General features: G+C 41.1%; 1 protein-coding gene across 2 annotated transcripts in view; it reads left to right on the forward strand.

Annotated features, from left to right (window-relative positions):
* LOC126196086 (ATP-binding cassette sub-family C member 10) overlaps nt 1-27641 on the forward strand; it is a 369743-nt gene that overhangs the window by 111966 nt on the left and 230136 nt on the right. For both annotated transcript variants that reach the window (XM_049934541.1, XM_049934540.1), the window contains exons 5-7: nt 1529-1655; nt 18848-18941; nt 26860-27097. In XM_049934541.1, the coding sequence (XP_049790498.1) occupies nt 1529-1655; nt 18848-18941; nt 26860-27097 (459 nt within the window). The remainder of the gene's footprint in view (nt 1-1528; nt 1656-18847; nt 18942-26859; nt 27098-27641) is intronic.

The following is a 27641-nucleotide window of genomic DNA, read 5'->3' on the forward strand; positions in this document are numbered from 1 at the left end:
GAAAAAAAGAGAAAACAATATTATGAGAAAGAAAGGAATGGGCTACTATGAACTGTTGCTTAAGAAAATTACACAAAGTTCTGCTTATATCTAGTATCTTCAGTACACCAGGTTTTATTTCCTAGACCTCTTGGGTGGTTGTGTATTCTGCATTGTTAATGACTTGTAAATTTCCTTTCTAAACTTACCACCATTCTTCTCTTTTTACCTTCTGTTTTTCCCTCCATGACTCCCAGAGAAGGAAATACAGATTGTAAATTCCTAAGGTTAATATTCTATAATTACTAGGATTACGTCCATTGATGAGCTGTGAGTGAGTATTTGTTCTTGTATTATTTTAATGTATTTTGAGAGTGTGCTGAAAAATAATGCCTCTGAATTTTTTATTCTGTTATCAATATCGGTTGAGGTATTACATGTCATGCATATTATTCGGTCAACTTCCCTGCTTTGCTGACAAAAGTTGCAACTCTCTGCCACTAGAAGGCTCTGAATCGTAGCATGTAACATGGTTGTGTGAAATGTAACTATATCATTACACGAGAAAACATGTACTGGAATCGAGTTTCTAACTGTCCACACATGGAGCATGCTCTCCTTCAGCATGACAATGCCAGACCATTCACTAGCATTCCGACATCTGCAGTGATTCAGTTGCTTGAGTTCACAGTCATCAATCATCCACCATACAGTCCCAGCTTGGTCTCGCTCAATTTTCATCTGTTTCCAAAACTGAAAGAACACCTTTGAGGACTTCACTGTGATATGAATGAAGTAGTGCAAGCAAATTTAAGCTTGTGGCACCATCAACAAAGTCAAACATTTTATAATAACGGTATCAACAAACTGCTCTCTCGTTAGGAGAAGTGAGTTTGTTGCCAGGGTGACCATGTTGAGAAATAAATACAGTAATGGAAAATCTAGGATGGAATGTAACAATATTATGAAAAAGGATAGTTGCTACTCACCATATAGTTTAGATGCTGATTCAAGATAGGCACAACAAAAAGACTGTCAGAAAATGAGCTTTCGGCCACAAGGTCTTCATTGGAGATAGAGCACACACACACACACACACACACACACACACACACACACACACACACACACACTAATGCAAATGCAACTGATATACACATGATGGCAGTCTCTGCCTGCTGAGGCCACACTGCTTTTAGACTGCAGTCATGTGTGTGTGTGAGTGTGTGTATGTATCTTCTGTCTCCAATGAAGGCCTTGTTGCCTGGAAGCTCATTTTCTGACAGTCTCTCTTTTGTGCCTATCTGTGACTCAGCATCTCCACTATATGGTGAGTGGCAACTATCCTTTTTGTAACACTGTTGGGAAATAAATACGGAGATGTGAAAAATAAAGATGTAGCATGTTAATAAAATTTGTTTTGTGTAAAAAGCATTAACAGTTTTCACATAAAAATGTGAGAGGCATTATTTATCAGCAAGCCCATGTATTATCAAAAATTTCCATCTTGTAAGATGTCTAATAATGCTTCAGTCTGTTCTTTTGACAGGTGCTTTGTTCTCAACTCATTTCACATACCTTGTGGCTCTGGTCGGTTTACAACTTCGTGGAGCTCTCATTTCAATGGTCTACAGAAAGGCCATGTCTGTTCCTGGGCCTGCTCTCTCTTCATTTTCGTAAGTTCCTTTACAATTTATTGTTAGTGGTGGAGAAGTTGTATCATTCGAAAACTGAAATTAGAAGCATTTACTGCATGTGTGAAACTACTTTTTTTTAAAAGCTTAAAGATATTTGCTCTGTCAATGTTGTGGTTACTTTAATTATTTATTATTACTAGAAGCCACTATTGTTTGAGGAGGAGGCTTTAAATGACATTAATTCCAGTGGCTGCCTGTTCTGTTAAGTCCTAGTGGCCCCTTGCCTATAGAATTGGGACAGAGTCATACACTTAAATCAACAGAAAACAGTGAGACATTCAACTTGTGGTTAATGTGTCACATATACACATCAATTTCGCCTGTACATGAGTCACTACAAGAGTTTTGAGAAAGGCTATGTTATTTCATTTTCTATAATTACAGTTGGCTTTCATGATTGACCACTGCTAATTTTAATTTGCCTGACTTATTAGTATTACTTGAAGGATTGTGATAATTTTTGTCCTTGTGGCATTAACGCACAACTGTTGTGAAGCTTTGGAGGAAGCACTTCTGATCAATGATTCTGTATGATTTCAAAAGCAAATTAAATGACTCTGGAACTTCCCACACAACAGCTGGTTGGCAACTTTTGAAATTTTGAACTCTGTAACTACAGTGGAAAATGAGGAGTGGATATTAGGCTGCTCCAGTGATGGTGGGAAACATTGTTACTATTGTTCTAGAAAGTGGGAGGATTGTTTTTAAAAATGTCCAGCTGGTGCTTCATTTGCTTTGTCACACATGTCCGAAACTCTGTAGGACTGACTTTGAGGTAGTAATGTACTTAATTCATTAGATAATAAATTAGAGGCTACTGGCAGTTTCTGTGACCTGTCAAAAGCCTTTGACTGTGATAATCACAGTATTCTCTTAAGTAAATTAGAATATTATTGTGTCACTGGCAGGGCTGCAAAATGGTTTGAGTCTTATCTAACTAACAAGAAACAAATAGTGCCATTGCAAAATACTTGTGAAGTAACAAGCAATCAGTCTGCATCTGATTGGGAATTAATGATGTGATTTTCCTCTAGATTCCATCTTGGTTCCATTGCCTTTTGTGTGTACATTAAAGACCTCTCATCTTTACATTGCCAGAAGCTAAGTTTGTTTTGTTTGCAGGTGATAGAAACAATGAAGTAAATAACAAGTCAAGTATGGATTTAGAAATAGCTGCTAATCAAATTTTCACTGACATTAATAAATGGTTTAAAGCTAATTCACTGTCATTAAACTTTGAAAAGACTTACTATATGCAGTTCAGAACATGTAAGAGATTTCCTTCCAGTATGTGTATAACATATGAAGACATGCAGATAGAAGAGATTGACAGTGTTAAATTCCTGGGATTGCAACTTGATAATAAATTCAGTGGAGAAGGGCATACCATAGAATTACTGAAATGCCTAATCAAATCTGTATTTACAACGCAAATGATGTGAGATGTAGGAGATAAAATGTACAAAAAAACTTGCATACTTTTCTTACTTTCATTCTATTATGTCATATGGGATCATATTCTGTGGTATCTCATCAATCCGAGCAAATGTTTTTAGAGTGCAAAAGCATGTAATAAGACTCATTTGTGGTGTAAAGTCATGAATCTCATATAGAAACATGTTCAAGGAACTGGGTATTCTAACCACTACTTCTCAATGTATTTACTCCTTAATGAAATTTGTTGCAAATAATATGTCTCTGTTTCCAACCAATAGTTCAATACATAATATCAATACTAGCAATATGAACAATCTACATAAAGACTTAAAATCACTTACCTTGATCCAAAAATGGGTCCAATAATCAGGACTACACATTTCTAACACACTGCCAGCAACCATTTAAAACTTCATTTCAGGTAAAGCACGGTTTAAACAGAATTTGAGAGATGTTTTGTTAGGCAACTCCTTCCTCTTATAGATGAATATCTTAACAGGAACTGTTAGACCAAATTAAGTAAAGATGTCAGTTAGATTTCAGTTTTGACAGTGTGGGTCACAACAGTCAAGGTTAGGTATTTTATGTATGATAAATTTATTAAAAGTGACTAACTATCTTCCTTTCTTGCAGTGTATTAATTCTGTAAATATTAGCAGTTTCATTTTACTGTAATGTATTCACATATGTTTACAATCTCCTGGCAGATGATTAGGGAAGTGAGTATTATGTTCAAACATTCTATGTTTTTATGTTGTACTTCCTGATATGTTCCACATCCATGAGAATCATCTCATTTTTGGGCCTATGGAATGAAAACTGAATCTAATATAATCTCTAATCTGATGAACTACTCAGTCTTTTATATATGAGCAAAAGATTATTTGCCTCAGAGATCTTCTAGACACATTACACAAAGTTAATTCTAGTTACATGTTTTGACATTCAGAATATAAATATCTGTCAAAAATAAGGATTTTTCTTGACTAACATCCACCAACAAAGGTGAAACAATCCAGAAGTGTCAGCAAGAACATAATGATAACTTTCTCCTCAAAAAGCAGTTATGTTAGAACTGTACCTCTGGAGGAAAAAAAAAGGAGAACTATATCTTTTTGTAGTTATTGAAAAACTTCAGGAAAGGCAAACAAGGGCAGGACTGTGGAGTATCGTCCTGCACCATGACAGTGCATCTGCATATGCAACCGGCTTCATGATTCTGTTCTTAGAGCTTAAATCACAAGAAATACCAAGTGTAAATTACAGCTAAGAAGGCTTAACCTTACCACTCGACCTTACTATAGATTGTAGACTGTATTTTATTGATCCTGTTGTCTACAAAAGCGGCTTATTGGTAGACATTGGGCAAGTTAATTTATAAGTATACAGGCAAAAGTGATTTCTTTTCATACTTATTTAAGACTGCAATAATACACTTCATATGTTAAGTATTTATATAGTACACTTCATAAACATAAATATTATTGAGTGGAGTAAAAACTGTGATGTTGTAAATGTGGCTTTAGAGATTTTCCAGAGATGTTGATATTGGTAATTACTCTTATGTTTTCAGGAAGTTAGTTATAAAGCTTAATTCTCATGTGGAAAGAATGGTTTTGGCACAGGGATGTGTTGATTAGGGTTGCATGTATGTTTTTGTTTTCTGTGGAAAAATGATAATGAGTGTCCCAGTTTTTTTTTTGTAATCTGCAGTCCTTACCTGTTACATTTATTTTAAAGAATATAAGGGTACCATAATGTAGATTTGCGATAGAGGAGGAATACCGGAGATCTTAAACAGAGGCTTACATGATTCTCTAGGTATCCATCCAGACATGATTCTAATGTCCCTTTTTTGCAGTTTGAAGGTACTATAGCTACTTTTGAGTTCCCGCAGAGAGTTACACCATATTTAATGTGAGAATGAAAACAGGCATGATAGGTATTCATTACTGTTTTCTCACTACAGAAGGATTTTAGTGAACAAAGAGGGTAGCATATCTTGCTCAGTTTTGCAGTAAGGCATTGAAGGTATTCATTACTGTTTTCTGGCTCCATACATTTATTTCCTGTTGGTTGCGGTGAAAAATTGTAAGTCTGGGAACAAATGTTCAACAGCTCTAAACAAGCTTTTAATACTTATGACTGTGAGCCTACTACACTTGATGGAAATTAGTGGATAAACGGTTTCAAAAACTGGTGTATTAAGTTTCAGAAAAGATTTTTGAGAAAATACTGTGGTAAAATTGTTTGATGTTTTTTAATCTTGAAACTTCTGTAATGAACGTTATGTTCCAATTCTATCTGATAGTAGTGGAGACATTTGGTGTCATGTATAAGTGTGGGAGAATGTACATACTGCACGACACATGTTTGTGTGTGCAGGCTGGAAAGGAGTTATGAGCACAAGGTAGACGCGACGGTCGAATGGCATCGACAAGTGTTTGCCACTCGTGCTACAGAAGCCATATTGGAAGAACAAGGAGTGGTTATTTATCTTAAGGTGTTTTATATCGTTGACTATTGTAACAAGAAAAAAAGAACAACAGTTGAAACATTGTTAATTGTAATTCACGTATTGGACTCGCTAGAGGCAAGAGGGGTTCATAAATTATGTGGTTGTTAAACCAACTTTATTACAGATGTATTTTATCGAGTCTAACGCGAGACGAATTGGTTGACTTGTATACATTCAGTTATTGATGTGAGAAATGGGTAATATATTATTTGTGGAAGCTGAAATATACCAAGACTGAACTAAAAGTGTTCTTTGAGTTCTACATTATTTCAAAAGTAGAGAGAGAGAGAGAGAGAGAGAGAGAGAATTATAAATTCGTGTTAACCAACAGTATTCTTCGGAGAAGAAGTTTTTGGAGATCGACGTTGCCGGAAATCAAGAGAACAAGATCGGCTGTATGTACCAAGTAGGTCAACCTATGGGAGAAAGGTGTGAATTTTGCAATTCAACTTCACATTGCTTCAGGTCATCTACAGCGTTAGAACTTGGCGACCGTCACACATGTCTCCCAGGGACATTAACATTCTGTGTTAACAGGCGGAGTGACGACCGTTGGATCCCGAGTTGTTTTTGGTGTTTATTCTGTAATAAAATTTTCCTGCAGCGAATTCCTCCAACTTCTTACTCTATTCTATCATCCCCGCTTACAGTTTATTAGAGAAACATCCCAGTGAGGAATTGTGATTACGTCACCCAAAACTGCTCCTGGTAGGTGACTGCATTGTCCTCGGTTGTTAGAGTTGTGCCTGCTAGGAATTTTGATTGTCGCGTCCTCGGTTATTCCAGGGGTGCCCCTACCTAACTTCATGACTCGTCCTGTCTTATCCAGACTTATTCTGTCTTGCTAGGAGGTGACACGAGATGGGAATTGGTGCGCACATTACCCCTGAGATAAGATCTGCTTAGCCAATCAGTCTCTCCTGCTCTTGATGTGTAGTTAGATTTTATTTTTGCCTGAATTATTGTTTGTAAGTAATAGATTCACCAGCTTCTGTGCAGATCTGTGGACAGAAGTCTCAGTGAAGTCAACGTCAGTAAATCTGTTAATATGAATGATTCCAAAAAGTAGTTTTCTTGAAAGCTGCCTGGTAATCCTAGTCCTAACTAAATAGGGAGAACCATACCTGGCACATAACTTTTGAAATAATTTCCAAATTAGTGAGAATACCATTCTCACACTGAATGTGAGATAATAGAGGTAAAGGCATTGAAGCATAATTTTCTTAGTAAATTGAATGGAATATTATAGTTGTGGAAAACATAATATTATACGGCTAGTTAAATGAATGTGATAATGGAATATATAATTTTATACTTGGTACAGAATATTTTATACCTTTTATGGGATGTGACGTAGATGGAAGGGTTTGTATTGATTTTCAGAGGGGGTGGGTAGTGAAGGTAAAAGCATGATTAACACTACCAGATAAATCATGACTAACACAAAACACACATCACACCTTTCTAACAACCCTCACAAACAAGTGTATCTAGTTCTTCACCATTTTCCGTTACCATAGGGTTACTAAGATTTTCTTCGGGAACCTCAAACGTGCAGGTGGGAATGTCCGTTCTGTAGGAGACGATTTAACACCATACCTCCTCCAGCTTCTCACTCGTGTACTGGCAAGGTAGGGATCCTGGGTGAGGGGGATGGGACGGGTTTCCTGTCTTTGGGGCTGTCTTCTTTCTCTTCTTCGATCTTAGCAACCTTATCTATCACACACACACACACACACACACACACACACATATATATATATATATATATATATATATATATATATATATATATATATATATATATATATATATATAACAGAGGGAAACATTCCACGTGGAAAAAATATATCTAAAAAGAAAGATGATGAGACTTACCAAACAAAAGCGCTGGCAGGTCGATAGACACACAAACATACACACAAAATTCTAGCTTTCGCAACAAACGGTTGCTTCGTCAGGGATGAGGGAAGGAGAGGGAAAGATGAAAGGAGGTGGGTTTTAAGGGAGAGGGTAAGGAGTCATTCCAATCCCAGGAGCGGAAAGACTTACCTTAGGGGGAAAAAAGGACGGGTAAGATGATGTGACTTACCAAATGAAAGTGCTGGCAGGTCGACAGACACACAAACGAACACAAACATACACACAAAATTCAAGCTTTCGCAACAAACTGTTGCCTCATCAGGAAAGAGGGAAGGAGAGGGAAAGACGAAAGGATGTGGGTTTTAAGGGAGAGGGTAAGGAGTCATTCCAATCCCGGGAGCGGAAAGACTTACCTTAGGGGGAAAAAAGGACAGGTATACACTCGCGCACACACACACATATCCATCCACACATATACAGACACAAGCAGACATATTTAAAGTTTGGGCAGAGATGTCAGTCGAGGCGGAAGTGAACAGGCAAAGATGATGTTGAATGACAGGTGAGGTATGAGTGGCGGCAACTTGAAATTAGCGGAGATTGAGGCCTGGTGGGTAACGGGAAGAGAGGATATATTGAAGAGCAAGTTCCCATCTCCGGAGTTCGGATAGGTTGGTGTTGGTGGGAAGTATCCAGATAACCCGGACGGTGTAACACTGTGCCCTAGATGTGCTGGCCGTGCACCAAGGCATGTTTAGCCACAGGGTGATCCTCATTACCAACAAACACTGTCTGCCTGTGTCCATTCATGCGAATGGACAGTTTGTTGCTGGTCATTCCCACATAGAATGCATCACAGTGTAGGCAGGTCAGTTGGTAGATCACGTGGGTGCTTTCACACGTGGCTCTGCCTTTGATCGTGTACACCCTCCGGGTTACAGGACTGGAGTAGGTGGTGGTGGGAGGGTGCATGGGACAGGTTTTACACTGGGGGCGGTTACAAGGGTAGGAGCCAGAGGGTAGGGAAGGTGGTTTGGGGATTTCATAGGGATGAACTAAGAGGTTACGAAGGTTAGGTGGATGGCGGAAAGACACTCTTGGTGGAGTGGGGAGGATTTCATGAAGGATGGATCTCATTTCAGGGCAGGATTTGAGGAAGTCGTATCCCTGCTGGAGAGCCACATTCAGAATCTGATCCAGTCCCGGAAAGTATCCTGTCACAAGTGGGGCACTTTTGTGGTTCTTCTGTGGGAGGTTCTTGGTTTGAGAGGGTGAGGAAGTGGCTCTGGTTATTTGCTTCTGTACCAGGTCGGGAGGGTAGTTGCGGGATGCGAAAGCTGTTGTCAGGTTGTTGGTGTAATGCTTCAGGGATTCCGGACTGGAGTAGATTCGTTTGCCACGAAGACCTAGGCTGTAGGGAAGGGACCGTTTGATGTGGAATGGGTGGCAGCTGTCGTAATGGAGGTACTGTTGCTTGTTGGTGGGTTTGATGTGGACGGACGTGTGAAGCTGGCCATTGGACAGGTGGAGGTCAACATCAAGGAAAGTGGCATGGGATTTGGAGTAGGACCAGGTGAATCTGATGGAACCAAAGGAGTTCAGGTTGGAGAGGAAATTCTGGAGTTCTTCTTCACTGTAAGTCCAGATCATGAAGATGTCATCAATAAATCTGTACCAAACTTTGGGTTGGCAGGCCTGGGTAACCAAGAAGGCTTCCTCCAAGCGACCCATGAATAGGTTGGCGTACGAAGGGGCCATCCTGGTACCCATGGCTGTTCCCTTTAATTGTTGGTATGTCTGGTCTTCAAAAGTGAAGATGTTGTGGGTCAGGATGAAGCTGGCTAAGGTAATGAGGAAAGAGGTTTTAGGTAGGGTGGCAAGTGATCGGCGTGAAAGAAAGTGCTTCATCGCAGTGAGGCCCTGGACGTGCGGGATATTTGTGTATAAGGAAGTGGCATCAATGGTTACAAGGATGGTTTCTGGGGGTAACGGATTGGGTAAGGATTCCAGGCGTTCGAGAAAGTGGTTGGTGTCTTTGATGAAGGATGGGAGACTGCATGTAATGGGTTGAAGGTGTTGATCTACGTAGGCAGAGATACGTTCTGTGGGGGCTTGGTAACCAGCTACAATGGGGCGGCCGGGTTGATTGGGTTTGTGAATTTTAGGAAGAAGGTAGAAGGTAGGGGTGCGGGGTGTCGGTGGGGTCAGGAGGTTGATGGAGTCAGGTGAAAGGTTTTGTAGGGGGCCTAAGGTTCTGAGGATTCCTTGAAGCTCCGCCTGGACATCAGGAATGGGATTACCTTGGCAAACTTTGTATGTGGTGTTGTCTGAAAGCTGACGCAGTCCCTCAGCCACATACTCCCGACGATCAAGTACCACAGTTGTGGAGCCCTTGTCCGCCGGAAGAATGACGACGGACCGGTCAGCCTTCAGATCACGGATACCCTGGGCTTCAGCAGTGGTGATGTTGGGAGTAGGATTAAAGTTTTTTAAGAAGGATTGAGAGGCAAGGCTGGAAGTCAGAAATTCCTGGAAGGTTTGGAGAGGGTGATTTTGCGCGAGAGGAGGTGGGTCCCGCTGTGATGGAGGATGGAACTGTTCCAGGCAGGGTTCAATTTGGATAGTGTCTTGGGGAGTTGGATCATTAGGGGTAGGATTAGGATCATTTTTCTTCGTGGCAAAGTGATACTTCCAGCAGAGAGTACAAGTGTAGGACAGTAAATCTTTGACGAGGGCTGTTTGGTTGTATCTGGGAGTGGGGCTGAAGGTGAGGCCTTTGGATAGGACAGAGGTTTCGGATTGGGAGAGAGGTTTGGAGGAAAGGTTAACTACTGAATTAGGGTGTTGTGGTACCAGATTGTGTTGATTGGAATTTTGAGGTTTTGGAGGGAGTGGAGCTGGAAGTGGGAGATTGAGTAGATGGGAGAGACTGGGTTTGTGCGCAATGAGAGGTGGTTGAGGTTTGCTGGAAAGGTTGTGAAGGGTGAGTGAGTTGCCTTTCCGGAGGTGGAAAACCAGGAGATTGGATAGTTTTTTGAGGTGAAGGGTGGCATGCTGCTCTAATTTGCGGTTGGCCAGTAGGAGGATGCTCTGAATAGCCGGTAATTCCATTCCTGATGTCCAGGCGGAGCTTCAAGGAATCCTCAGAACCTTAGGCCCCCTACAAAACCTTTCACCTGACTCCATCAACCTCCTGACCCCACCGACACCCCGCACCCCTACCTTCTACCTTCTTCCTAAAATTCACAAACCCAATCAACCCGGCCGCCCCATTGTAGCTGGTTACCAAGCCCCCACAGAACGTATCTCTGCCTACGTAGATCAACACCTTCAACCCATTACATGCAGTCTCCCATCCTTCATCAAAGACACCAACCACTTTCTCGAACGCCTGGAATCCTTACCCAATCCGTTACCCCCAGAAACCATCCTTGTAACCATTGATGCCACTTCCTTATACACAAATATCCCGCACGTCCAGGGCCTCACTGCGATGGAGCACTTTCTTTCACGCCGATCACCTGCCACCCTACCTAAAACCTCTTTCCTCATTACCTTAGCCAGCTTCATCCTGACCCACAACTTCTTCACTTTTGAAGACCAGACATACCAACAATTAAAGGGAACAGCCATGGGTACCAGGATGGCCCCTTCGTACGCCAACCTATTCATGGGTCGCTTGGAGGAAGCCTTCTTGGTTACCCAGGCCTGCCAACCCAAAGTTTGGTACAGATTTATTGATGACATCTTCATGATCTGGACTTACAGTGAAGAAGAACTCCAGAATTTCCTCTCCAACCTGAACTCCTTTGGTTCCATCAGATTCACCTGGTCCTACTCCAAATCCCATGCCACTTTCCTTGATGTTGACCTCCACCTGTCCAATGGCCAGCTTCACACGTCCGTCCACATCAAACCCACCAACAAGCAACAGTACCTCCATTACGACAGCTGCCACCCATTCCACATCAAACGGTCCCTTCCCTACAGCCTAGGTCTTCATGGCAAACGAATCTGCTCCAGTCCGGAATCCCTGAAGCATTACACCAACAACCTGACAGCAGCTTTCGCATCCCGCAACTACCCTCCCGACCTGGTACAGAAGCAAATAACCAGAGCCACTTCCTCACCCTCTCAAACCAAGAACCTCCCACAGAAGAACCACAAAAGTGCCCCACTTGTGACAGGATACTTTCCGGGACTGGATCAGATTCTGAATGTGGCTCTCCAGCAGGGATACGACTTCCTCAAATCCTGCCCTGAAATGAGATCCATCCTTCATGAAATCCTCCCCACTCCACCAAGAGTGTCTTTCCGCCATCCACCTAGCCTTCGTAACCTCTTAGTTCATCCCTATGAAATCCCCAAACCACCTTCCCTACCCTCTGGCTCCTACCCTTGTAACCGCCCCCGGTGTAAAACCTGTCCCATGCACCCTCCCACCACCACCTACTCCAGTCCTGTAACCCGGAGGGTGTACACGATCAAAGGCAGAGCCACGTGTGAAAGCACCCACGTGATCTACCAACTGACCTGCCTACACTGTGATGCATTCTATGTGGGAATGACCAGCAACAAACTGTCCATTCGCATGAATGGACACAGGCAGACAGTGTTTGTTGGTAATGAGGATCACCCTGTGGCTAAACATGCCTTGGTGCACGGCCAGCACATCTAGGGCACAGTGTTACATCGTCCGGGTTATCTGGATACTTCCCACCAACACCAACCTATCCGAACTCCGGAGATGGGAACTTGCTCTTCAATATATCCTCTCTTCCCGTTACCCACCAGGCCTCAATCTCCGCTAATTTCAAGTTGCCGCCACTCATACCTCACCTGTCATTCAACATCATCTTTGCCTGTTCACTTCCGCCTCGACTGACATCTCTGCCCAAACTTTAAATATGTCTGCTTGTGTCTGTATATGTGTGGATGGATATGTGTGTGTGTGCGCGAGTGTATACCTGTCCTTTTTTCCCCCTAAGGTAAGTCTTTCCGCTCCCGGGATTGGAATGACTCCTTACCCTCTCCCTTAAAATCCACATCCTTTCGTCTTTCCCTCTCCTTCCCTCTTTCCTGATGAGGCAACAGTTTGTTGCGAAAGCTTGAATTTTGTGTGTATGTTTGTGTTCGTTTGTGTGTCTGTCGACCTGCCAGCACTTTCATTTGGTAAGTCACATCATCTTTGTTTTTAGATATATTTTTCCTACGTGGAATGTTTCCCTAAACAAAGATGATGTGACTTACCGAACGAAAGCGCTGGCAGGTCGATAGACACACAAACAAACACAAACACACACACAAAATTCAAGCTTTCGCAACAAACTGTTGCCTCATCAGGAAAGAGGGAAGGAGAGGGAAAGACAAAAGTATGTGGGTTTTAGGGGAGAGGGTAAGGAGTCATTCCAATCCCGGGAGCGGAAAGACTTACCTTAGGGCGAAAAAAGGACGGGTATACACTAGCACACACACACATATCCATCCACACATATACAGACACAAGCAGACATGTCACAAACAGACATATTTAAAGACCCGTCCTTTTTTCCTCCTTTTTTCTTTTTTCCCCTTTTTTCCCCCTAAGGTAAGTCTTTCCGCTCCCGGGATTGGAATGACTCCTTACCCTCTCCCCTAAAACCCACATCCTTTCATCTTTCCCTCTCCTTCCCTCTTTCCTGATGAGGCAACAGTTTGTTGCGAAAGCTTGAATTTTGTGTGTGTGTTTGTGTTTGTGTTTGTTTGTGTGTCTATCGACCTGCCAGCACTTTCGTTTGGTAAGTCACATCATCTTCGTTTTTAGATATATTTTTCCCGCGTGGAATGTTTCCCTCTATTATAACCATATATATATATATATATATATATATATATATATATATATATATATATATATATATATATATATATATATAAACAAAGATGATGTGACTTACCAAATGAAAGTGCTGGCAGGTTGACAGACACACAAAATTCAAGCTTTCGCAACAAACTGCTGCCTCATCAGGAAAGAGGGAAGGAGAGGGAAAGACAAAAGGATGTGGGTTTTAGGGGAGAGGGTAAGGAGTCATTCCAATCCCGTGAGCGGAAAGACTTACCTTATGAGGGAAACATTCCACATGGAAAAAATATATCTAAAAAGAAAGAAAGTGATGAGACTTACCAAACAAAAGCGCTGGCAGGTCGATAGACACACAAACAAACACAAACATACACACAAAATTCTAGCTTTCGCAACAAACGGTTGCTTCGTCAGGAAAGAGGGAAGGAGAGGGAAAGATGAAAGGAAGTGGGTTTTAAGGGAGAGGGTAAGGAGTCATTCCAATCCCAGGAGCGGAAAGACTTACCTTAGTCTGCTTGTGTCTGTGTATATGCGGATGGATATGTGTGTGTGTGCGAGTGTATACCCGTCCTTTTTTCCCCCTAAGGTAAGTCTTTCCGGTCCCGGGATTGGAATGACTCCTTACCCTCTCCCTTAAAACCCACTTCCTTTCATCTTTCCCTCTCCTTCCCTCTTTCCTGACGAAGCAACCGTTTGTTACGAAAGCTAGAATTTTGTGTGTATGTTTGTGTTTGTTTGTGTGTCTATCGACCTGCCAGCGCTTTTGTTTGGTAAGTCTCATCACTTTCTTTCTTTTTAGATATATATAAGAACTATGATGATTCAATATCGCATTTATATATACATATAAAAAACTAGAAGGATTCTACGACGAGTATATAAAAAGGAGGTGTGAGTAAGAAAAGATAGCATAAATGTGAGAGGAATCGATTTTGATAATAATTAAGGAATGTCGAGTCGGAAGTAGAGGTAGACGTAGTATCTGTTAAGAGTACAGAAGTCAAAAAGTAGATGAGGACTCCAGAGACTAAATGAAATATCAAGAAGTGAGAGTGAAGTGTAAAATAGATTTTTATTTTTTCCAGGAAATATTTAATTATACTATACATAAAGATGTATACTAGGGCAATGAACCATGAGGCCTACTGACAAAGGATAAGGGGGGCCGTATCCGGCATTTGCTAAGGATATAGGGCAGGCGTACCTACATAGAGATGGGACGACATGTGGCCTGAAGAATAGGGATTTATTACAAAGGGGCTTACCTACTGGAATGTAAGGAGAAAGTGCACTCATAGGGTCAACCCGCATGTAAGGTATAGGTACTGATTCTAGGGGAAAAGGACAGTATCGTGACAAAAGTCACACACTTTACAGGAACTATTCTGGTAAGTTAGAATTCTATATACCACTAGCATTATTATGTGTTATGAGTGTCAGTCGATCAATCAATCCCTTCTTTTAGTCACATTGTGCTGTCAATCTCCCCAATTCTGTTGAAGACCATTCATTAGTTATCCAATGTACCCATACAATCTTCAGCATTCTCTTTAGCACCACATTTCAAAATATTCTATTCTCTTCTTGCCTATACTGTTTATCATAAGTGTTTCACATCTATACAAAGATACAATCCAGACCTATCCATTGCAACACTAAATTTTGTCATCTGTGTCAAAAAATTTGTCTTTTTCAGAAATGATTTTCTCATTATCGCCAGTGTGCACTTTATATCCTATCTATTTCAACCATCATCACTTACTTTGCTTCTCAAGTAACAAAACTCGTCTACCACTCAATATCCTTGTCACTGATTTGTTCTAGAATCTTAGAACATATTCTGGACTCAAATATAATGAGGTATCTTGAACAGAATGATCTCCTCCATGCCAACCATATACAATAACCATATACACAAACAATATCTAACATATAGGCATAGACCTATTTCAAGTGCTCTATATTTGTATCAGTATCTTAGGATAATGACATAGTGTTATCAACATGTATATGATAATGACATAGTGTCATCAGCATGAATACTCCCCGCTTAATGTAAATTTGTATAATGTTTTCTTTTTTATTGTGAAATTAACACTATATAAAATTCCAAATGTTTGCTATTGTACTACACTAACATTCTTATGATTTATATATACATTGTTATGAGAATATAACCATCTTTATACTGTAATTGAACTGATTGACGAAGCCCATTGTATAAGAAAATACTGAATGGCTAATAAAGATTCTTATTCAACCAGCATGGATTTCAAGAACATTGATCATGTGTAACCAACTCACACTTTTCTCACATGACATACTGAAAGCCTTGGATCTAGACGGTCACGAAGAAGAAGTATTTCTTGATTTGAAAAAAAGCATGTGACTCAGTCCCACACCTACACTTATTAAAAAATATATGATCATATGGGGTATGAACTGAAATTTTTGACTAAATTGAGGGCTGTTTGGAAGGGTGGACACACCATGTTACCTTGGATGGAGGGTCACTGTCAGATTTCTAAGTAACTTGCTGTTCATGTTGTATATTAATGACCTTGCAGACAATGTTAATAGTAACCTCAGGCTTTTTGCAGATGATGCAGTTATCTGTAATGAAGTATTGTCTGGAAGAAGCTAATAATATTGTCAAACCTTAATAAGATTTTAACATGTGTAGAAACTGGCAACTTGCTCTAAATGTTCAGAAATGTAAAATTGTGCACCTCACAAAATGAAAAAAACATAGTATCCTAATACCATAATATCGATCAAGGACTGTTATATCAATGAATTAGCCAACTCATATAAATAACTTTGTGTGAAATGAAACAATCGCATAGGCTCACCAGAATCTCACTGTGACTAGAAGTTGACGGGGAGGTTGAATTGGTGTGTAGATCATGCTGTGCCACTGAAAGGGAATGCACTGTAGACACTGCTCTGCTGCTGGTCAACAAGCTGCAGCTGTGATCTGCAGTGACTACTGTAGACTCATCATGGTACAGTTCCCTCTGTAGTCATAGTAGAAAATCTTCTGACTCTTGGACTAATTAGTTTCTTCTCTGTAATAATTGTAGTAAATAATTGTTATTCATTGACTACTCAAACCTCTTCAAAATTTTTAATTTGCAGTGCTGGTCATTGCTTTGACACTGCAACATAATCAGGCTTTTGATCATTGTTGCTATGGACAATAGCTATCAAACAAAAAACTAAAACTAAACTTCTCCCAACAGGCCATGAAGGCCCAAAGGTACTGACTGGCCGCCGTGTCATCCTCAGCCCACAGGCATTACTGGATGCGGATATGGAGGGTCAAGTGGTCAGCACACCGCTCCCCCGGCCGTATGTTAGTTTCTGAGACCAGAGCTGTTACTTCTCAATCAAGTAGCTCCTCAGTTTGCCTCAAAAGGGCTGAGCCCACCCCGCTTGCCGACAGTGCTCGGCAGACTGGATGGTCACCCATCCAAGTGCTAGTCCAGACCGACAGCGCTTAACTTTGGTGATTTGGTGATCTGATGGGAACCAGTGTTACCACTGTGGTAAGGCCATTACGGGCAATAGCTATTGACTCGGGGAGGGGGGGGGGGAGATTACCAATCTTCTTCAAAATTTCAAATTTCTGTTTGCTGTTCTTGTTCTTAGTCAATATTATTTACTCCCAGCTGTATTTGTTTTGGGTCTTCTGGGTTGTTGTTACCGATTTCCCCATGCAATGTATGCGATGGTTATGTACCGTGATATCGGGTGGTGAAGTAAGGTCAGATTTGGAGGTAAAATGTCCATTTTTAATCTTGCTCATCTTATTATTTCAGCACACTTGCCAACTTCTTCTGATCAAACTTCTTTCCTTGAAGTTCTGCAGTTACTGCTGCTAGTTAAGAGTGCAATACAACAGCCAATTCGCGAAACAAATACAAAGCTCCTCATAAACAATGTATTGTATACTCTGCACCCTTGTTTACAATGACAATGCAATACAAAAGTGCTTAATTACTCAGAATATCAGAATTACATTGATAAGGACCAAGTCCAAAAAAATTCTGTCTTAACAGATTTCAATTGAGCAAATATATAACAGCTTTTTTCTTGAAAGAGATTTTCACTCTACAGTGGAGTGTGCGCTGATATGAAACTTCCTGGCAAATTAAAACTGTGTGCCGGACCGAGATTCGAACTCGTGACCTTTGCCTTTCGCGGGCAAGTGCTCTACCATGTGAACTACCCAAGCACGACTCACGCCCCGTCCTCACAGCTTTACTTCTGCCGTATCTCGTCTCCTACCTTCCGAACTTCACAGAAGCATCCCCCAGGCTGTGGCTAAGCCATGTCTCCACAATATCCTTTCTTCTACATCTACGTCTACATCCATACTCTGCAAGCCACCTTACGGTGTGTGGCGGAGTGCTAGTTCTGCAAGGTTTTCAGGAGAGCTTCTGTGAAGTTTGGAAGGTAGGAGACGAGATACTGGCAGAAGTGAAGCTGTGAGGACGGGGTGTGAGTCGTGCTTGGGTACCTCAGATGGTAGAGCACTTTCCCGCGAAAGGCAAAGGTCCCAATTTCGAGTCCCGGTCTGGCCCACAGTTTTAATCTGCCAGGAAGTTTCAGGTTTTATCTTGTCTCCATGCCATCATATGCATTGTCCAGACCACTCTTCTGCTATGATTCGTACCATATCTGCAAGGTAGAACCCAACAAAAGTGAATAAGCTGCCCAACCAGCAGGTACTGCAAGTGTGGTACGATGTGTATCGTCGTCCTGGCCTGCAGGTACACTGCATCCTTCTACATCATAATAAATGTGTATAAATAAAACATACATACAAGCAGTAGATTAATCTAGTTCATTAGGAAAATAAACATTTTATAGTTGGGTTATTATTCATTGCTTCAAAAAATGCTTGTGCAACACACCACTTCACCACAGTGACATGTTTAAAAGCTATAGTTCTTTAAACAGGAACTGGTATGTTGTTTTAAGATTACACATGATTCTTTAAAATCCATTTCAGCATTCAGTAACTATCAGCTACCAATCTTAATAAACTGTTACCATCAGATGTACAACATTTTTATGTAGGAATGGGAAAAATTCAAAATTTCCTAACAATTGTAAAAAAGTGCCAATTTCGCCTTATGGTGCTAAAAATCACAATGTTCATGTTATTTTCTACTTTGTTATTTATTTGAAATTTTTCTTTCGTTAGTGGCAGTATAGGTAATTATTCAGCACAGAATGCTCCTAGAAATTAAAAGTGTAGGAATCGAAGTTACATAATATTTGATACCTCCCTGTTGTTTTAAAATCAGTTGTTAGTGCCTTTGTGGAGCTAACAGAATCAAATTTCTTCCTAGAATGACGGAAATTGTCAGGTATCTCTAATTTCAATCTGATTTTAAAATATGAAGGGAGTTTTCCGTTTAAAAAATCTCTTCTTACTGTTCCTCCTTACATTACTTGTGTGCAGACATCAGCCTCTTTACAACCTTTATTTCCTTGTTTTAGGACAGGGGAAGTCGTAAACTTCATGAGCACTGACACAGATCGTGTAGTTAATGCATGTGCCAGTTTTCATGCATTTTGGAGTATTCCTCTTCAGGTAAGGTACAGCATTTTATATTTTCCATGATTGTTTTTAGTTTGTTTCCAAAATTTTTAAATGTCATCTGTTGCTGACTTCTGTTGTATATATTGTACTTACATTTTGCACCTAAGTGTCTCATTTCATTAACTGTTCATCCCTCTACCACTGCCCCCCCCCCCCCCCCACTCTCTCTCTCTCTCTCTCTCTGTGTGTGTGTGTGTGTGTGTGTGTGTGTGTGTGTGTGTGTGAAGTACCTGTGCCGACCATGTTAGCAGCAGCATTGTCACACCTTCTGCAGATACAGAAGTGGCAACAAAGGACATTATTATGCTTTTGATGCCTTATTTTTTTTCTTTCCCTATTTTAATAGTGTTCACTTTTGGCTACCGTGGACCTGGTACTTTTGGAATTCTGCCAGGAACAGTTGTGCCTGCACAAGGAGCTGCAGTAGCAGCAGCAGTAGAAGTGGGAGCAGATGCAGGCAGTGATAACATAGAATGCTGGCTTGCTTCTTGACCTTACCTCGCGCCCTGCCCCCAACGCTGTTTGCCAGTTTCATTGAGTCTAAGGTGGGAGAATTATCTGCACCATTTCTTGCTGCGCTATCATATAAGACATATTGTCAGTCCGGTTGATAATACAACCTTGTTGTCCAGCGGTGCGAGTTAATATGAACTTGTCCAAAATTTGAAACTCTCCACTCAGCCTGAGAAGCCTCCCTTTGATGAGTTTTGTCAGTTGCTTACACAGTATTTCGGCCATCAAACCTATGTGGTAATGGCTTGGCTGCAGTTTAACCAGTATCACTGGTGCCCTGGACAGTTGTATGTGACCTGTATTGCTGATTTGCAAGGCCTCTTGCACAAGTGTATTGAGTGTCTGTGATGCCTCTTAAGCAGATTCACTAACTTTGTGACAGTTTGCCTTCTTTATTTCTTCGTTTGTTGTCCTCAGTGTTGATGTACTACGTTGTGATACTGGCTGAAAAATGGGGTGTGAAAGTACAACACTGACTACTTTAAATAATGTATCCGACAGATGCACAGTTGCGTTTCACAGTAGTTTACTTTCACTGTTCATAAACCCCCCCCCCCCCCAATAGTACACAGTTATATATGGCCAGTGCACTATTGTTTTAACTTTCCGTAAGCCTCATTAACAGTTTGCAGGCAAATCTCCACATACTGCTACCATAGTTTACTGTTGAACATCTACCTAACCACAAAGCTCACAGTTTGTGAAGGTAAGTGTGGAAGAGACACTGTCATTGTTTTAACACATGGCCTAATTGTGTTACATTTATTTCATGAATGCATTGTTGTTGATCTAACCAATGTAGGTTCCTCGCCTGAAACTCGGTCATGGACTGACTGTCTTGGGACCAAAAGTTGGGCCCTTATATAACCTCATAATAATAAGTACTAAAACTACACATTGTTTGAAGTTAAATTTACATAAATTACAATGAAAATTTAACTCATTAAATTAACTGAATACATTGAAAAATTGGTTCTTTTTAACAGTTTCTTCTACTGCAAAAGTTATGCTGAATTATTTGTTTAAATCAAGAAGTAAACAAATATTGTTACACAAACAATACTTTTGACAAAACTTTTACTTACTTTGGAATTAATTAAGGGCTGGCTTTGCTAACATGTTTTTGAATAGATCCAAATAGATCCTTTAAGAATACTATCAGTTGTTCCTCCTAAAGTTTATAATTAGTACAGAATTTATATTTGTTTATACATCAACAATAGAATTTAAGTTATGAAACAATTACTGATTTCATCCTGTAACAAAACATACTAACTAGGAATAGTAGAAATAAATTATAAAATCAATAAATCTAAGCACAAAATTAGATCTGGTGTTATATTCTTTAAAACTGAGGGTCAGCCTTTCTCTTTTGTGACAATGCAGATTATATTCATGTATGTTAATGGTAATTCATTAAAAGTGAAAAAAAAATGAATTCTAAGGAGGCAGATAGCAAAACAATAGGGGAAGTAAAAATATCCCAGCTTGCTTCGTCACAACTTGGCATGTAATTGTCCAGTTGGCTCTTAATCCCAAGGATCAGACTTAGTTGATGAGCTTGTATGACCCTTTTTTAGACAAAGTTGCCCTAATTGTGGAATGGCATGAGCTCATGGTGTACGCTTGGGACATCCTTTCTAATAATTGGCAGGTGGTGTGATTAGCTGTACAGGGTCAACAGCCTCTGGAGCCCTGTCAGATGCCTCAGGTTGCCTTGCCTCCCACTGAGTCACCTTGTGTTGCTGCCATTGACAATTCTGATGCAACAGTATCTTGGTGCTCCCTGTCATCTCCTGCTCCTAGCTTGGTGGGTTCGCATTGCTTCCAGCATGGTAATGCCTGTCGATTGTGATTTTTGGATCCTTGGTGTCATTCTCCTTCCTCTTGTTGGGTGTACCACCAGTCCTGCCCTAATTGTCATTTGTTGCATGTTCACCAAGACTGCTTGAGTAGGCTATGTGTCGGGTATGCCATCAGATAGGACGTTTCACAACTGTTTGTGATAGTCGGAGAGTTGCATGTCAGTTGTCAGACAACCCAGTGGACTCTGGGACTCTGGGCTGTGTCCAACACCCCACAAGTGTTGTCCCAGCGTATTTTTCTGGTGTTGATTTTGGATGGGTGGCTGGTTGAATTATAAGTAGACATGGGAGTGTCATTCAGCCTCATTAACATGGATACATACAGGATCGTGGGGTGTCTGGAGTTGCAGCAGCCCTCTGTCAGCTTGTGTCTTAAAGTACACAGTACATTTTCTTGTGAGGGCAATTCTCCATGTCTTTGAGCTGCTGTAATGTGGAATGGCAGCTTACATTGTTAGTTGTCAATCCACCATTGGCACAAAATATCTTCGGGCTTGATGCCTTTTCTGTTTTTGGCTTTCAGGCCATTGACAAATCGAATTTAGTGCCTCAGTCCATTATTTTTCATGCTCCTTGCTGCGGTCCTATAGCTTGCTGTTTGAGAGTATCTTGGGCTGGACCAAAAATTTCAAGTCAATTTTTCTGTTAATTATTTTTGCCATTGAGGGATCAGTTAGAATGCTCATGTTGAGTAACATTAGGCAATTTGTGACACTCCAGATTGAAGCCTTTTCATCCACAGTGGTATTCAGAATCTGAATACCATCTCATCTCACACGGCTTCTAACTTGGAGGTGGAGCACTTTGTGCATACATTCAAGACCCAGATGAAGATATCTGTGTCTGCATGATGATGCGTTTGTTGAGTTTTCTGGCTATGTACCGGGCAACACTGGTCAGTGGGTGCATGTATGCATGGGTGCCAGCTGCAAGGTCACCTGGATTTGTTGCACTCTGAGTCACATGCTACAGACCACCATGGCCTGCCACATTTTTCTCTTGGAGTTGCTGTTTGGGCCCAGTCCTTTGCGTGGTGGCTGGGTGGCTACCAGGTGTTGTGGTGGGCTACAGTGTTGGCAGTTGTTTGTGGAAAATGTTGGTGGGGAGCATCTGGCTCATCATACTGATCAGTTGCGCCAACACCCTGTTGGATCATCTCTGCTGCGGCCTTCCAGCCAGCTCCTCATAGTGCATAAGAATTGTAAGTTCCTTGCAGTTCCAACTTCACTCGCATACCATACTGTTGCTCATCCACCTCAGGAACAACTTTTCTCCGGTCGTCCATGAGTGACAATGCCATTTGGGATTCACATGCAACATGTGGTGGAGTCACTTGGTGTGGAGCATGTACAACCCCAAATTCAGGGTTTTAATCATTTGCCACACTGGTTACTGAAGATGTGCAGAGTAATTTTAGATTTGGTGCAGTACAGGCAAGATTGAACTCACGCATATCTTTTTAATACATTATTTTACGACATTTTAAATGAGCACTACAACTCCACAGTTGCCTTTACACATGGGATGAAATGGGGCTCCATCATTTGCTCTGTTGTTTTCTCTGATCGTGTCCTCAAGGTCCAACTGTCTCGAGACTTTACTGTCTTTGATGCGGAATTATATATTATCTTATGGGCACTGGAGCTAAATTCCTTGTCTGTTCCGATTCTCTGTGTGTCCTTCACTCTCTATGATGGCTTGTACCCAGCAGATAAAGTAGTCCAGAATATCCAGGATGCCCTCCTCCAACTACAATGACTGGGGAATGTGGCATCTTTCTGACGAGTACCAGGGCACATGGGTATTGCGGGGAATGAAAGGTCAGTTGTAGCAGCCTAGGAGGCATATCACGATCCTCAGTTATTTCAGTGTGCCATCCCCCTGCATGCTATCACCTCATGGTTGAATCATGCATCAATGGGAGGATGAGTGGCTGAAAGTGATGGATAATAAGCTGTATCTCATAAAGCTCACTTTTCAGCTGTGACATACCTCCTTTCAGCCACGAAGACTGGATGATGTCCTCCTCGCTCGTCTTCACATAGGCCGAAGTCCTCTGTTGCATGTCTTCTTGCTCTGCTGAGGGGACCCTCCAATGTGTGGTGCTTGTGATATAGAGATCACTGTGCACCACATTTTACTAGACTGTATTTTGTTTATGGATGAACTGGCAGTGGCAGATTTGCCAGCAGATCTGCCCTCTATTTTAAGTCATGTTCAGACAAATGTGGTGTGGTTGTAAGCTTCTGGGAAAAAATTGCCTACAAAAATTTTAGGGATATGTTCTTAATGTGTGAATAGGGTGAAAGCCTCACCCACGTTTCTTGTAAGAGGTCAGCCAGATCCACTTCCCTGTGTCTTTCTTTTAGCTCTTCTATGGTTTTACATCTGTTTTAAACCCAGATGTAGCACCTTCCACCCTTTCTCAGCTGTCTTCATGCATGTGAGATAGAGTGACTGTGTGGCTCAGTGCGAGTGAGGTGGGAGTGAGTGGATGAGTCTCATTTTATAGGTTCCCTCCTCCTTGTGTGCAACAATTTTAGACATTTGTTTTAATGAGTTTAAGGCTGCTAATAACCTCACCGTTGAGCTCCAAACACACACACACACACACACACACACACACACACACACACACACACACACACACACCAGTGTCCCTCACCATTGCTGTCCCCCCACCACACCTTCCACTGTCCTGCTGTTGCCTACAGCCTTGTGCCCCATTTCAGCTCATACCTTTGCCTGGTGTTGTGGAGCCCATGGATCTCAACTCACTTTCGTCGATGGAGGTGGCCTCATCTATTGCTGGTGGATACACCAGTGCCACTTCCTCCATGTCCTTCCACCCTTCCAGTGGAGCCAGTGGTGTCAGTGTTGGCTCCTATGGTGATCAGTCCATTGCTGGGTTCTCTGGCACTCTCTCTTCTTCTGCGCTGAAGGTTGCGACCCAATCCTGGCCTTTTTGATGGATTTAATATCCCCTTCAGCAGGTGTCAGGATGGAGGCAGATGAGCTGGCATGTGTAGAACATCGAAGTAGTTCACACACCTGTCATGCATGGTGTTTGCATAGTGTCAATGGGCAGACCCACTGGCAGAAGTGTTTACTTGTGAGTGGCGATAAGTGGAGCAGGCCACTGCTCCCACGGAGTTTAACTGCCATGGACCTATCCTGGCACTTCATGCCTAGAGTTGTTGTGTTCTCATTCATTAGCCACATGCTGAGTATATTCCCAAATTTTATCTATGTTGTTTGGATGCTCCGCTTCCCATCGGTCAGTTCGTACGGTGAGTTCTTTCCACTTGTGAGGTTCTGTTCCCTGGTCGTTACTGAGCTGCTGTCGTCCTGCGAAGCACTTGCACTGATCGTGTTGAGTAGTGGCATTGTCATACATTCTGCAGATAGTATACCTTGTACGACTTTTCTTAATACTTCAAAATAAAATTTATGGTATAAAAATGAAATAATAAACACATCTTTTTTTGTGTTAACCAGACACACACACACACACACACACACACACACACACACACACACACACACACACACTCTTTTCCTTACGCTGATTAAGGCAACTGGTGGAATGGTTTCTTTGGAAATTATGTGGCCATTTCCTTCCACTTCCTTACCCCCCCCCTCCCCCCCCCCCTTGTGTTATATCTCATTCCTTGTTACAAGATGTTAGACCATGACTGTCCTCCTCCTCATATTTGCAAGGGATGTGTGTAAACTTCCTTTCCAGGTTTGGTGCTTTGACAAACCCAGTGCCAGAGCCATTTTTTTTCTATCTGAGCTAATATTCCATCTCTGCTTCCATCTGTGAGACCTTATAAGGTAATCTTGTAAAGTAAACACCTGATTGTGAGCAACTGAAACAGTGGCATGCAACACCCTGTTTTGCCCTGATGACCACAGTGATGAATAATGGTATGTACTTTACAAGATACAGAAAGTATTTGGTAATCATTTTAATGCACTACCACTCAGCTGCCATCCACAGCACATGGAGACTGTTGGGAGTAAAGTCCAAGGCTTGCATGTCTTGCTCTATGGCATCCCATACTTACTGTGTAGGTCTGAAGTCAGGTAACTGGAAGACAACACAAGCTTTGTTGAGTCATCAGATGATCACAGACATAGTGCTTTTTTTTCAACCCATGTAAATATACATCACATGAGACATGAGAATACCTCCACCACCTGCATGAACAGTTCCCTGTTGAAAATCAGGATGCAGCTCTTCGTGTGTTTTCTGTGTACTCATATAATGCCAGTAGCTTGTATCTTGGTGTAGCACTACTCATTAATCCACATATTCTTTTTCCATTCTTTGAGCATACATTGGCAAAGTTCCTGTGCCTTTATTATTTTCAGTCCTTTGCGAAGTGAGGTTATGGCTTTTGTAATCTGCTGTGAGGAGATCGCTCTGATAAGTATGTTCATTAGTTGTTGTTGTTGTTGTTGTTGTTGTTAGCAGTAGTGGTAGTGGTGGTGGTGGTGGTGGTGGTGGTGGTCATCGTCACTGTCATTGTCATCCACTGTCGCATTGGTGAGTGATTTCCTGCATTGCAGCCCATCTATCGTTGTCATGATCAGTGGTAGTAGATGCCAATCATTGTAATTGAAGCACAGTAACCCATGGCAGTAACTCTGCTGACGATGATTTTTTTTTCCAGAATTGGTGTACTTGTAGTACATCCTTGACAAAAAGACATTTGAAATTTTAATCCTGCATGACCCTTAAGATAGTATGTGCCATGAGTCAGGCAGCTGTGTTCTGACCATTATTTAATGTAGTGATGTTGCATGTCCATCCATCCTTCACTTGATTATCATACCAAAGGACAGTGTGAGATCCGACATCGTACTCCCATGACAGTGAACTATTCCATTCATTATACTAACAGGAACACTCTGTAACTCAGCTGCTACCTCTAATTCAGTTGTTGGAAAGTACAAATTCCACAAAATAATGAAATAACAGTCTTGTAAGCTAGAACAGTGAAACATTGTTGAAGTTAGTAATAATAAGGACATACTTTATAGAGTGACACACACACACACACACACACACACACACACACACACACACACACACACACACACAGAGAGAGAGAGAGAGAGAGAGAGAGAGAGAGAGAGAATTGTTTCTAATGATTGTTTCGTGTATTTTAATACCATCTAATAGCTTCTTTTGGATGAATGTTTGAGAGTTCACTTCAGTGTTTCAACATCTCTTGTCCATAGTCCATGTATGTGTCTCATTTATTTGTATTGTATGAGTAACACTATCTCATCAAAAGCCGAGTAACATTTAGACATTACCTTTAAAGTATGAGGATCATCTTTTGGATCTTCATATTAAGAGTGTTGTATGTACTTCAGAACTTGACAAATCACCACTTTCATTCACATAGATTAGTTATAATTAAGTAAATTTTGTAGTACCGATAGTTTTGAAAATTTTGTTGTTTTATAAATGATATGCAGCAAATTGACACACTTCTCAGTGACATGTTATTGTGCAGGTGGCTGTTACTTTGTACTTGTTGTACATTCAGCTTGGGTTATCATTTCTTGCTGGTGTGGCAGTAACTGTGCTTTTGATTCCTGTCAACAAACTGCTAGCTAACAAAATAGGAGTACTTAGCTCGCGTCTTATGGCCAGCAAGGACAGGCGGGTGCAGTTACTGGCAGAAGCTTTAGCTGGAATTCGAACACTTAAGGTTTTAGTGTGGGAAGACTACTTTCTCTCTCTAATCAACAGTAAGTAATTGAACACATCATTTCAAAACAGTAAAAATTTTGTATATTTTTAGTGATACTACAGATTTGTATAACAGTGTTAAGTATTTTCTGTGGATGAAAATTATTTTATAAGATATGCTGCATGAGGAAACACTGAGACTGAAAAGTATAAATAAATAGTGAATTATGGATGTAAATGATATGAAAAAATTGTTCACTTCTCAAATATCCAGCTATATTGATTTTAAAAGGTACATAGTAAATATTAACTGCCTCTTCATAAAAACTGATTATATTGAAACTACTAAAAAGAAAAGAATTGGAACTTCCTGGGAGATTAAAACTGTGTGCTGGACTGAGATTAACCTGAGACCTTTGCCTATTGCTGGCAAATGGTGTACTGACTAAGATATCCAGCACATATTCATTGTTTCTGCTGTAAGTAGTAACAATCAGTAGCTCTGAAAATACAGAAGTCATTGTTTGCTTTCGGTTCTTTTCTTACAGAATGACTTTTTAGTCAGCAGCAGAGTGGACACTGATTTGAAACTTCCTGGCAGAT

Source organism: Schistocerca nitens, chromosome 1, assembly GCF_023898315.1.
Source record: "Schistocerca nitens isolate TAMUIC-IGC-003100 chromosome 1, iqSchNite1.1, whole genome shotgun sequence".
Taxonomy (NCBI): Eukaryota; Metazoa; Arthropoda; class Insecta; order Orthoptera; family Acrididae; genus Schistocerca; species Schistocerca nitens.